Source organism: Ambystoma mexicanum, chromosome 1p (genome assembly GCF_040938575.1).
Source record: "Ambystoma mexicanum isolate Mex_15411 chromosome 1p, UKY_AmexF1_1, whole genome shotgun sequence".
Taxonomy (NCBI): Eukaryota; Metazoa; Chordata; class Amphibia; order Caudata; family Ambystomatidae; genus Ambystoma; species Ambystoma mexicanum.
In genome coordinates this window covers 199496290-199510574 of record NC_090921.1, presented here as the reverse complement: position 1 = coordinate 199510574, position 14285 = coordinate 199496290, and the positions used below count along the sequence as shown (strand labels likewise).

General features: G+C 42.6%; 1 protein-coding gene across 1 annotated transcript in view; it reads left to right on the top strand.

Moving 5' to 3' along the window:
• Nucleotides 1–14285, top strand: part of LOC138467544 (extracellular calcium-sensing receptor-like) — a 150078-nt gene that overhangs the window by 74725 nt on the left and 61068 nt on the right. Inside the window, exon 4 of the mRNA XM_069607691.1 lies at nucleotides 4341–4619. Coding sequence (XP_069463792.1) covers nucleotides 4341–4619 — 279 coding nt within the window. The remainder of the gene's footprint in view (nucleotides 1–4340; nucleotides 4620–14285) is intronic.

Below are 14285 nucleotides of genomic sequence, written 5' to 3'. Positions count from 1 at the left end.
TACACATGTGCTGTTGTTTGCACATATCTTTCATGCATCCATACAGTTATGAGTCTTCCAGACATTCTAATTATAACTTTCCCAAGAGGGGTGTGTCGGAGTCTCTATTATGTTCAAATATCGAAACCTCTCTGACGAATTTCATCAATAGACAGCTAAATTCTTTCTCTGGTTAATCGAGAGTTGACCGTCATTTTTACCACATCCCACCTCTCCCAATCACAACATTCTACTTGGTCAATGTCACTAGTATGAGTTTTTTTAATGTCCCGGTATGTCACTTAAGATTAACAATATCTGAGGTCTATTTTGGTATTTTAGATAAGGGTCATTAAAAACTGCTTCCATAATAGAACTTTCCGGAAATTCATAGGACTCACCCGACCCTGAAGGATGTATTCATGCACTATTTTTCATATGGATACTCTGCCACATGTCAGTAGCCTCCCCCCTCTGATAGACCCTATTTTTCATACTATCAGACAGGCCCCCTATTCGTCTCGACAGGAAGAGCTGCCATCAGTTCTGCTAAATTCGTTTCTGCCTCTGTTTGAAGGAACTAGCAGTATTATTCGAAGATGTAATCTTTTTTCAAGGGCTCCACCCCCGTTGCCTTCTAGATTTTGCAGTCCGATATGAAATAACCACCCCCTTGGGTCTGATTTTGGGATAATATTTCTGAATTATCAACTTCATATGAAGCACTCGTGGACTTTTCTGTGTCGTTCCTTCTAGGGGGGTCTGTGTTTTTGTAATTGTGGATATTAGCCAGTCCTTTAATGCTGCCCCATGCTTTATGAGTCATTCCTTACGGCCAACCAGATTGGTCAGTATATCAGGCCCCATATGGTGGGCTGCTTTTGACGTATTTGTCGGCTTATTAGGCTGAGGTTTGAGCCAGACATTTTGCTCCAAACTTTGGCAACCAATTTCTCCCCCTTCAGGCTTTGATGGTATCATTCATGCCCCGGATCCAGGGTGAGAAAATTAGCTATTTCAGGAACCCAAGAGTCCACCATACTTGCATATAGTATTTCTTTGTCTTGCTGACAATGCTTCGCACTGTCAATGTCTATTAATGAATATTGTGAGGCTGTTTCTCTGAAGCCCTTTGGATCTGTTGAGCTGCCATATCTTAAAAATAGCGGGGCTAATTTCTGCCTTTCTTTCTGTGATGTACTCTTTTGCCCTTGTTTTTATCACCCACCACTACTGAGTCACATCTAAGCTTCTCAAGCCCTGAATTAATATTACCAAGTCCCTTAGTGAACATAAGCCTTTTGTTTTCTTTCCTCTCCATATTAGCCAATTATCTCCTTGTTCTTTTAGCTGGTTTTTGTTTTGTTGTTATAATTATTTCGCTAGGTTATCAGGATTTTCCTGATGGAGGGTGGGTTAATTTATTATCACAGATTAGTCCATATCTACTTCCATTTGCCGTAACAGTTCTTCCAATAATTCGGCATCTGGGGCAGAGTCCATAAATGAAGGGGATTTCCTCCTTGATTTTATTCATGAATGGGTATTAATTCCGGCCGGGGCTCCGGAAAGTATTTGCCCACTTAGGTCTGTTCTTTAACTTCAAAATCCCCCAAAGGGCATCGTTTCCCACCTACCATTAATGTGATTTGTCTTCAAATGTCTTAAATTTTGATTGTAGATTCAAATACTTTTCCATGAAATAGCAACTGGGTAAATTCCTTATGTATTTCCACCAAATCATTTACAATTCCCAGGACTTAATTTTTAAAAAAAACATTTCACTTCATCCCTTTTGGGCAGTGTTTCTAGGAGAGTGGTAATATTGGTTATTTGTACAGCATTTCTCCTTGTTTCCTCCTTTAGTATGTCAAAGACATTCACCAGTGATGTTAATACAAAGTTCAACGCCACCAACGACTGGTGGCCCATACATTGAGCCAGTGGATTACAATATTGCTTCAAGGCTGGCTGAGGTTCGAGCAGGAGCTCCCTCTCTCCCGAGCTGCAGGAGCAGCCCCATGCATCCACAAGCACTGCCTGGTGCAAGGTAAGCCTGGAGGCTACACCTTTTATTATTAGGCAGTGCTCATCACCACTGTCCAAAATGCCATATTTTTCCATTTAAATGAGGCGTTATCCAAGCGTTGCCCCTGCAAGCATTCTGGCCCTCTGCACTGTTGAACAGAAAACGAAACGAATGCAATCTAAATTCGTATTTGCAAAAACACGAGGTTTTTGCCACTTTAAGATGGCCGCCGCCACTTTGGCTGCTTGATCTCCACTTGGTCCTAAGGCCTTGCCTCGTGATTGGCTGGCCGCTTCCCCTTAGCTTTTCGGCGTTCACCAGCAGGCGAAGCCGGCCCCACGAAGGTGACCGACAAAGGCTGCATCCTGACTGAGCCTGACCGAGCTTGCCGTGCTCCAGTGCTCCGGAGAGCTTGCCTGTGAGTGCGCAAACCATCCCTCTACCAAGGTGAGCCCCCTTCATCAATCCTGTCCGGCCACTTCACCACTTCATTGCAGCGTTTTTACTTAGAGTCAAGGCTCTCAGCTGCATCACCCTCGCACCACCAATGTTAAATGACGAACACCTGCGATTTCAACACGCCAAAGAACAGTACTTAATGCCCGAGCATCTCCTATCCTCATACGAACTATTGAACCGTCCTTCCTTCGAGTGTTACGGGGATGATTGCACGATCTCTGCATCCGAATGTACGTTCACTATGCTATCATGCTAACCTGCGCCCTCACTGGTTACCTCCTGGTCCCATCAAGATTTTCATAGAAGACTTATCTACCACTCTATCAGAAAATCTCAAGGACACCACCCAATCAATATTACTTGGCTTCAATGATATCGATGCCCACATGCCATAGCTGCCACCAGCATTCTGACTGAACTGGGCTACACCCAAAGAGTGTTTGAGCCTACACATATCAAAGGGAGAACCCTAGATTGTATTGCTGACCATAACTTCAAAATCTCCACCCTCACTATCTCACCCCAAATATGGACAGATCAGCATCTCATTTCATTCTCATTGGACGCTACAACTCCTAAACTGCAACAACCTTGTGCACCACCTGCACTCACCAGAAACAAAAAAAATATGACACTAGACAAACTACTCCCCGGTATCATGCCCACTTTGAACGCTTAACCTAAACCCCAACAAATTAGTGGAAACATTTAATAACATTATGAACAAAACCCTCAATGATATCGCTCCACTTAAGCTTAGAAACAGTAAACCACAGAGCCACCTGAACAACTGGTTCACCCCTCTCCTAAAAAATCTCAGATTAGAAAAAAGGAAATGGGAAAATATGTGGAAAGCCCACCCCACTCCGGAAAACAAACTGAAATGAACTAAAATCTCATCTCAATATAAAAAAGAAATCATCTCAGCTAAACAAGAGACCTACAACAACAGAATTACACAAGCTAATTCAAGCAAAAAAGAACTGTTCTCCATACTCAGAGAACTGGAAAATCCCATAAAACCTCAAGATAACTGCACTAAAGATAAAAAATGGTGCTCTGAAATCCAGCATGCATTATCCAATAAAGTCCTAAACCTCCAAAAGAAAATAGAACTAAAACGAGAGACCTTAGCATCGGCCACATCACCCTCTACTAAAACGCTTCCCAACCTTAATCCAACCACCACATCCACTTCTCCAAAGTCTCTATGCTAGAGGTGGAGAAAGCAATACTTGGTCTAAAACCATCCAATTGCAAAGGAGACTTCTGCCCAGCACAACTTATCAAAGATGCTGCACGAGACCTAGCACCGTTCATCACAAAGTTGATTAATGCCTCCTTTACCACAGGTACCATCCCGAGCAACCTAAAAGATTCCTGGGTGCTCCCACTCCTTAAAAAGGCAACCTTAGACCCAGCTATTCCCACTAATTATAGACCATTTACTACCATACCGTTCCTACTGAAGACTCTGGACAAGGTGGCATATATCCAAATCCAGAACTTCCTGGAACAAAACCAACTACTTGGCTCCCGTCAATCCGGTTTCCGTCCACTACACGGCACAGAAACTGCATTGATTGATCTAAAAGCCCAAATTGATAATGTACGAGATTCTGGTAAACCTGCACTTCTCCTCCTATTAGACTTATCTGCCGCATTTGACTTAGTAGATCATAAAGTCTTGTGTAACCACTTAGACACAGCAGCACATTTCTCTACTGACGCCATAGTGTGGATCCAATCATTCCTTAGCGACCGCACCATGAGGGTCTTCTCACCCACTGCAGCTGCAGACCCCATCCCCGTCACCTGCGGCGTGCCACAGGGATCTTGCGTTTCACCAATGCTTTATAACATTTTCACTAAGCCCCTGTTTGATGACATGGACCACCTGGGTATCGTGTATACTAACTACGCTGACGATACCCAGATTCTCCTACCACTCACAGGGGACTACAGAAAGGACTCAGCACTAGTGAACAAAATCTACAGCATCGTTCAGGCATGGATGGCAACCCATAGCCTATGCCTGAACGATGATAAAACCGAGCTACTTATCCTAGGCACTGCATCCCTCATTAAAAAACTAAATGCAAACTACTCTTCCTTCATCATTGATGAGAACTGCATACAAGTAGCCAAAGAAGTAAAAACGTTAGGTATATACCTTGACTCCACCTTATCATTCTCAAAACAAGTAAACTCCCTAGCCTCATCAACAGCTTACACATGTAAACTAATCAGAGCAGGAAAACAATTCTTATCTCAGCACAGTTGTCTAACACTAGCCAGAGCCCTTATCATCTCCAAACTAGACTACTTCAACGCATTGTACATAGGAGCTACTAAATCCACCATCAACAAAATTCAGATACAGCAAAACAATGCCCTCTGAGCAGCATTGAACATTCCCAAGAGAGAACACATCTCAGAAACAAGAAGGAAACACAAATGGCTCTCCACCTACGAGAAAATCAGACTCAAAACTGCATCCCTCACATACAAATCACTTTATATTAAAGCCCCACAATACTTAAAGGACAGATTCACCAGAACACACTCCACCAGACAAACTAGACTAGCCAACACCAATCGCCTCCAAGTACCCCGATTCAAACTCGCCACCATAGGTGGAGCTAGCTTCCCAGTCAAAGCTGCCCAATTGTGGAATGAACTACCTATCACTGCGAGGCTTGAACAATCTTTCACCAAATTCAGACAATATGTGATCAACTGGTTGATAACAACAAATGATAAATGAAGGCATGAATGTGTTCCTACCTGTCTGTTACTATGTTTTACTCGCTGTAAACCTACAACTTGTAAGAGGATTCAATTCAACACTACAGCTAAGTCAACGCCTAGTCTATAATACTGAATGAAAACCCTTATTGATATATCTTTATGTCCAGTTCATGCGTTCTGGATGACTACCCCTATATAACACCCCTCTCTTGGAATCCCCCTGACCCCACTGAGCCAAGAAGTAGTTCTGTTTTGCAAGTTTAAAAGGTTTATTTGATAATTTAAAATATATATATATATCACACTTTATAATAAATTAATAATTGAATAGCACACTTAATCTGATATGATAAAGATCAACAACGGAGAATCTGGCACTAGCACACTTCTTATAATCACTAATGAGTTGACATGAAATGGATAAGGTAGCACACTGGTAAATAGGAACAAAAGTATAATGTGGTAGAGGGTGCTTTATGTAAGCTCAGGTGGATGCAATATTCAATGAATGCAGTACAGAAAATACTCAATATGATTTCAACCAAACAATGTAATCACTTTTCTCTGGCAATCCCCTCCCCCCCTTGATGCAAGGTAAGGAAATGGAAGGAAAACACACAGTTCTCAGAAATGCAATCAATGTAAATCAGTTCACCCCAGCAAGCTTACACTACAGAAAACAGATAGGAGTTTTGAAAACACAGGCAAAATACTTTGATATGTGCTAGCAATGGATGAGAAATATGCTGGAAATGCTTTCAATTCCCTTTCAGAGGTTCAGGGTGAGTGGTATCTAGTTAATATTAGTCCAGGCTCACACTAGCAATGATGCAGGGATAGTTAGCAGGTTAAACGAATTTCTGGCAAATGGAAGGCAAGCAGCAGCTGATTTTACATGTGGAGAAATTTGCAAATCGCGGTAAAATTCGCGGATGCGTGTTCCGCGATTGCGGTAAAACTATAAGGGGTAGGAAGGTGGTTCTTGGTGCGATTCAAAGCTAGGATTCTAAGCTTTCAAATAAAAGTTACTGCAAGTCTCTAGCACAAACGGTCGCGGAGATATGAGCGATTTAGTGAAGGTCGTTTTTCAGATTTGAAATTTTAAAGTTAAAAAAAAAACAAGTGCAGCTTGCAACTAGAAAATGACAAGTGACAGCTATGCAAATGACAGGTGACAGATTTGGATCTATCAGGCAGTTCTACTTAGGTTAAATAGATTGAATTAGATGAATGTAAACTAAGAGATTGGTTCTACACAGTTCTGCTGGGTACTCACACTATATTCTTGAATTAAATGGGCCTCGTCACGGATCTGGTCAGGGTTTTAAACTGGACTCTGGTCTGGTCTGGTCTGGCCTCTGCACTTCACAGTGATCTGGGTCAGCTCTCTCTGCTGGTCTGGGTCTCTCTGGGTACAGCACTGCTTTCTCTCTGGATATTTCTGTCACCGGGTTCTTGCAAAAGTTCTTGGCAAAATTCAGACGGCTCGCCCGGCTGTCTGAAGAGTTCAGTTGCAAAAATATTCTGAGGCCTGCTGACAAATACTCTTGCTGGCAGTGGCCTTTTTGGTTAAGGTTCTGAAGTCTCTGTTTATCTTGGAGTCTAAGTGTTGGCTCTTTGAAGATTGATGGAGGTAAGTATGGATTTTTCCGGCAGAGCGTCCCGCTGCAGATGGAATTGAAGGTCCCTATCTGTCCTGTCTGTCTGCTTTTATGTGTTTAGAATGTGGGTGTGTTCTAGCATCACTGACCCTACCTCTCTCTCAGCTTCTAATTGGTCAAACTTCCATTTATCATTTGATTGGGGAATGAACTGTGAGTCAGAGGGATGTCATTTTATGGCTTGCAGATAGGACACTCCTCTGTCAGATTGCACACATTCTATATTTGATAATAAAAGACATATTTCACAGTTACACAGTTGCTTGAAATTACATATACATGGTGTGGCTGAATTTAGCCATGTCTCTGTCCAAATCTGCTGTTTCTAAGAGCTTGCATTCAGAAATGGCACATAATTGACTTTTTAACTGATTTTTCAATTTCTGACATTGACCCAACTTTACATACATGTGCGCAGGGAGTATGGACATTAACTGATGAAGTTTCAGATTTTTAACATGCATACATTTAGAGTAATATCCACTTTTCCGCTGACACCCCCCTGAACATGCCACCGGGTCGAAAAAACTCTTAAAATGTGGGCAGAAAAATCACAAGAATTATGGTGTCATTTATAAAATTTTCACATGTCCGCTCTATGAGTTATTCATCTTTTTAAAGTTATGTTCTGGCTCCAAAGGGGTGTGGTTTCCTCTCAGCACAAGGTAGAAATACTGGTTTTTCCAGTTCTGCCAAGCCAGCTTGCTCTCACAGGCAGTGCCCCTCCCCTTTCCTCAGGAGGAAGCCACTTTTTACGACCATTTACGACTCCTGCCAATAAAACCTTTGCCTGAGCCAGGACAGGGCTTTGTTCACTTTCCTGCAGAGCACAGGTAATTCAATTATCAGATAGATGGCATATCCTTAGTGTGAGCAGCAAAAGGGCAGCTAGGCCTGGGAACACAGCTGTGACTCAAGTTTCACTCCTGATGGGGTAGTTGCCAGGCAGAATTGGAATCTCTTTAAGCCAGTTTCAGATAAAATGTCACTTTTTGTTCCCCAGTTCCTGCATTCAAATAAAACTAAACATTTTTACATATGCAGCTAGAATGCTGATTCTAAGTGCAAAACTATGGCATTTCAACAGTTACAAAGGCATGTGACACCAAACATAGGTCACTCATTTCATCTAAACATTTTCGATTTTAGTGTCTTTAAATCCAGTGCAACTTAAACTGCTGACTCCATAGCAGTTTTGTTATAAGCACTGTTTTGGGCTCTTCATTTCCCAGATTTTGTAAGCACACAAAACCTCATTCTGCCAAATGTCTGCTGGTGTTCAGTGAATATTTTGCACATGTTGCAATGTTTAAAATAGACACTTTGGCTTGCCTTCAGAGGAACACAGGGTGGTTTTAAAACGCCGGCTTTTGGATAGTGGTGAGTGGTGGTACTGCACCCATTTTTGGGATTGAAGAATGAATTCCCCACAATTCTAGGTTGCATTTGGCAATCAGCATTGCCATTCCCAATGGTTTCAGACTACTGTGCGGGTAGTCCAATGGTGGTTTTAGGCAGTGTCCTTCTGTGCCCATAACATCGGCAAAAATGGGTGGCAGCCTATTCTTCCTGCATTTCCCTGTGCATTTTCTGGGAAGCTCTGGCCATCATGATGTTTTCATGTCAGTACTGCACAGTTTTGAGGTAGGGCTCGGATGCATGGGTAAATACATCCCACAAACTATTGTAACCTGTAACCTGTAACCGTGCTCTAAGCTGTACATCTTCTTACCTTCTGTGCCCTTATACCCCAGGGTCCGGTGCATATAATAAATATTAAACAAACAAACAAACAAACAATATTCTATAAGGTCTGAATGGTTGGATAAATCAAGATCACAAGATGCTTGGTCTTCATTAGGGGTGTTGAAGAGTTCAAGGGTGTTTGACAAGGAATCCCACTGGAGGCCTTCCTCAGGAGTCTCTGCGGGTACTTGGCATTCAATTATTTCGTCATGGTTCCACTTCACACTAGGACCATTCAGGCCTTCCGTGCTCAGTATTAAGCCTTCAGCATATGGAAGTCCAGTTTTAGACCTTTCTACAGGATTAAGGGAGAAACATTCTGGATAGAATGGCTATTGATGGTGTAGTCAAGAATAGGTATTTTTCCAGCAGAGACTTGGGTCTGATCCCTCAAACCCAGCACCAACTGATTTTGGTCTGTGCAATCACCCCTATCCTGTAGCAAGTCAAAAATGCGGCATACTTGTTCCATTTCCAGTGTGGGCAAATATTTCATTGGAGTTTATCTACAGGGTGCTCCTCCTCTGCCCTCACTCTCAATTTCATAATGATTGACAATATTGCTCCATGTAGACTTCCGCTCTTGGGCCCCTTATTCTACCAACAATATACAGAGTGGTCCGTGATTAGTGTGTTTCACTATTAAATGCAAAGCCCAGGAAGTCCAAACCACTGTGTCTGGAAATACCAACCAAACATTGTTCACTCATTCTAGGCTCCCCGGAAGGCTCAGAGTCTTTTGCCAATGTTATTCAAGAATGGCCAGAAGAGTAAGGACTCTGACGTGAATCAAGAGGAAATTCTGTATTCATAAATGATATATTTGATGCTTCTACTGGAAGTAAAGGCTCAGCAATGGCACATCAAACGGCCATTTCAGGTGAAGGGCTTTTCACTCCCGCCCCGCAGAACCCCGCTGAACACCATGGAACACTTACAACACTATTGCTTTGCTTTTACAAATGTCTGGGATTATAAAGTGTGCAAGTGCCTCTGGGTACATTTCTTAAACACATACTAGTAATGTGATACTCCACACAATGAATGAGAAGATAAGTCTGCAGATCCTCTGAAAACCCGTGGAACACTTACAACACTTTTGTTTCCCTTTCACAAATGTCTGGGATTATAAAGTGTGCAGGTGCCTCTGGGTACATTTCTTAAAGGCACAGCAGCAATGCAATACTCCACACAATGAATGAGAAGATAAGTCTGCAGATCCTCCGAACGCCATGGAACAAGTACAACACTTTCAAATGTATATATTTATGTGATACTATGGTATGTGCACTTTTCAAGTTATCTTTATAAAGCAGAATATTTTTGAAAGTTAGACATTGGAGTCAAGAGGGGAAATGATGAGAGCGCAAGTAAGTCAAGAGTATTTGCCCAGGAGGTGGCAAGAGAGGTTGCAATCCTGGACACTGGTGCAGTTATTCTCCCCAGATTGTGGCTGATTTTCAGGGCACTAGTAAAGGACACATGTGGATGGAGCGTGACTTTTTTCCAGAGGGCTGACGTAACCCATTGGGTTTCATTGAAGTTGGCAAGCTTGCTCAAGTGTTTGGATACCAGGATTTTACTCAGGTTCCCAGTGCAAACGCTGTGATTGTTTGAAGGGTGCACAAGGGAAAACATTGATAAATGCATGAGAAAAATAAACACGAAAACAGAAAACCTTAATTATTATTAGGGCTATGCAAAAAAAGGAATTAAAAAAAAAGTGTTTAGTGAAGGTGAGTTGGAAATAATTGCCCCCTCTCGATTGCAAATTGTGGGAAGGATTTGTCACACAATTCAAAGTTGTTAAGAGAACAGAACAAAAATACAGATTCAGCATGGGGAGAGTCATTTTCCCATTAACAAAAAAGATCAATGTTTGCTCTACCACAAAGACAAAACTGCTGCAAGTGTTTTAAAATATACAGCGAGCATGGCCGATGGCCATGGATAGTGACCCATTTGTGTTCGCCCGTGCCCACTGGCCATTGCCAAAGTGGCCCGTTTATGTTTTCAAATATACAGTGGGTACGGCCAGTTTGTGTTCTCAAATATACAGTGGCCATGGCCAGTGGCACGGGAAATGGAGTAACAAAATCCTTGAAATTCAAGGAAAAAACATTGCATATTGGGAAACTCAGGCCTGGCCTATCTCGGTGCGTTCCCGTTGCAAAGCCCAAGAAGACATATATATATTATAACGGAAGGAATTTACAATGTCATACAGTATAGCTCTGTGTGTCTTTTGTAAGTGATTAACATGTGAAATAAAACACATACTGTACACAGGAAAAAAAATCTTTGAATAGTATCCAATTTTTTAACACATTGGGGGTCATTAGGAGTTCGCTGGGATCCTGCCAGTAATTATGGTGGGATACTGGCAAACAGACTACTGTTACCGGTGCCTGATATCCCGGAATTTCTGAGATATTACAGGTGCCGGCAACAGAGGTTGTTCTCCATTCCATGGAGGACTCCATGGGGGGAATTTCCAGTATTACCAGCTGTATGTTGCCGGTGGGGAACCGATTTACCGCCAGCTCTTGGCTTCAGGTAAATCAGTCAGCCCCGACAGGCAAACTTGTAGTTTGGCGGTGCGGCAAAAGTGGCTGTAACGGAATTACTGCTAGTTTACTCAAAACTGCCAAATCTATAATGACCCGCATTGACATTTGTGTATGTCATAGATGATGCAATTAGTGATGTCACCAGTGATGTCATCATTGATGTCATCATTGTGGTCATAGGCTGTGCAGCAAGGGGTGCAAACTTTGTCTGTTGATTTATTTATTTTGACATTTGTAAAGTGCACCGAACCCAGGTGCAACTGGGTGCTAGATTACGTATGATTGGTAGTTACAAGGTTACATAAAAAGGTAGTTTATAGCCATACTTGGTTGTAGACATAAGAATGGCAGTAGGTGTTAGGTTGCGTAAGAATGGAGGTTGCAAGGTTACATACAGAGGTAGTTTTAGAGACAAACTTGGTAATAGAAATTAGTATAGCAGTACAGTTAACCTATAACAGGTGAAGGTTTACAGAAGCTAAGTTGGGCAAATTAAGCTCTTTTGGATTTCTTGAGAAAAGTGCCAGGTTGTGAGGCCTTTGCTGAAGGACCACAAGGATGGGTCTGAGCGCTAGGGGCAGGGCATTCCATTGTTTGGTCGCAATCACAGGGAAACTACTGCCTCATGCATTCTGGCATCTGTATCTGGGGATGGTAAGAAGGTGAGAGTAGGCAGACCAGAGAGAGCTGTTGGATTGGGTCTTGGTGATTTGTCTGGATAAATAGGTAGGGGCTCTGTTCGCTAAGCATTTGTGGGTTAAGGATAGTGTTTTGAACATGATGCGTTCTTTGACCGGGAGCCAGTGGATGTTTTGTCTGGCTGTAGAGATGTGTTATTTTCAAAGGATGCTGAGTGCTACTCTTACTGCGTTATTCTGGACAATTTGTCATTTGTTTATATTCCTGGTGTAGGAGCATGTAAAGATGAAGTTACAGTAGTCAATCCTGGAAGGTTTGAGGGCTCTTGCAAGTGTAATGCAGTTGTCAGTGGTCAGGAAGGACCTGCAGACATTGATGAATTTGGCAATGTATGCTGCAGCCAATGTGATTGCATTTACCTGTCTCGTTAAGGATAATGTGAAATCTAGATAGACTCCTAGGGTTTGTACCTCTTTGGATACTGTGATGGTATTACCATCAATAGTAAAGGATCTGTAGAGGTTGGCAGGTTTGTTTAGGGATTGTGATCCAATAAGGAGCAGTTCCTTTTGCTCATCCTTTAAACAAAGCTCATGTTGTGCCTTCCAGGCCTAGATGGTTTGGTAAGTTTCACTCAATGCGGTCAAGTCCGTGTCGTAGTTGCCTTTGATGGGTAGGAGAATTTGGGTGTCATCTGCCCAGTTAGTGCAGGTGGCGCCCAGTTTCTAGGAGGTCAAAGAGTGGCTTGGTGATGATATTGTAAAGTGTCGGTGGGACACATAATCCTTGAGGCACTCCACAAGTGACTGGGGCTGGAGGGCGGCTGTCGCAATGGAGGAGAACACTCTCTTTTTGTGGTTGGGCAAGAAGGAATCTATCCAAGTTATGGCTTTGGTCAAGAAGTGGGCAGCTAGGGTGAGGTGTTGGCACAGTATTTTGTTATTTACCAAGTCAAAGGCTGCTGAAAGCTCAAGTAGAAAGAGGATGGCTAGGTTACCTTTGTCTTTGACTTCATCCATTTGGATCTTTAGGTCCTGAAGGGCAGTTTTCGTTTCATGACCCGGGCGAAAGCCTGATTGACGAAGGTCAAGAAGGTTGTGGTTTTCAAGGTATTTTTGTATTTGCAGGTAGTACACACTATCAAGTATTTTCAGGAGGAATGGTACAGTTGTGATATGGTGGTAGTTAGTGGGAATGTTGGCATCTAGGGTGTTTTCTTTGAGGAATGGGAATGTCCAGGCTTCTTTTAGGTTTTCTGGTACAATGCCTGAAGAAAAAGAGTCATTAATTAGTAATGTGATGAAATGGGCAACCGTTTCTTTTATGAGAGACTCTGGTCAGATGTCTCTTTGACATCTAGTAGGTCTCAAGCCTTTGATGATTTGGGTGGTTTCAGTAGTCATGACCAGTCTGAATGTGAACCTAGGAGTAGTGTTAGGGGGTGCTGGTAGTTGGTATGATGGCTGGTAAGCTGACACAAGTTTAATTCTCTTTACAGCAATTTTAGTTTGGAGTAGTGAGATTTTGCTGGGGAGAGCATTTTGGATATTCCTGCACATGGGGAGGTCTTTAATGCAAATATCTTGGGAAGGAGCTGGCATTCACATAGTATGGCAAAAAGCTCTCTCGTGCCTGAGTTTGCTTTTTTGATTCTCTTACACTGTAGAATGGCTTGTTTGTATTTTTTGGATAGGGCAGTGAAGTGCTCTTTATTCTTTTCTGAGGATATTTTTTTCCAGGCCTTGTCAGCTGTTTTAGAGAGCATAGGGCTTTGAGACTAGGGGTGTACCACGAGTTTAGGAGGTCTGTTGGTTTGGGTTTGCGTTTGCTTAGCAGTGCTACTTTGTTAATGGTTTCTAGGAGATTTTGATTGTACAGCGTGACCATAGTTGTAGGGTCAGTGTTGGTATGTTAGAGGTTGTAGCAAAGGGGGTAGGTTGTCTGGAGTGATGTTGCGTGAGTTTCTAGAGAGGGAGGCCAAGGCTGGTTTTGTCAGGATATCAGATTGAGATGAGTCGTTAATGGTGAATGAGATGAAATGATGGTCTGTCCACGGGCAGGGATTGTTGGCTATTATATTGGTGTTGAGGTCAGCTAGCCAATCTAGTGTTTGCACTTTGTCATACAAAGGGCTGGAAATACAATGAGAGAAGCCTTGTGCTTCAATGGTGTTGATGAGAGCTTCTGTATGAGGATCCAATGGGTAATTGAAGCATGGGTTGAAGTCTCCCAGAACAATGATTTTGGAGGAGGGTTTGGTGTTGGCTGAGAGGTGGTTCACAATGTCTTTCTCGAAGGAGGGTGAGGGTCCTGGAGGTGTGTAAATGAAGTGGATGGTGAGGGTGGCTGTAGCTGATAAAGAGATTTTGGTTGAAAGCAGTGCACCTGACAGGAAGGTTTGATTGGGTGCTTCTCTGATGGGTAAGTGCTTTTGGTTATGAGATACTCCAC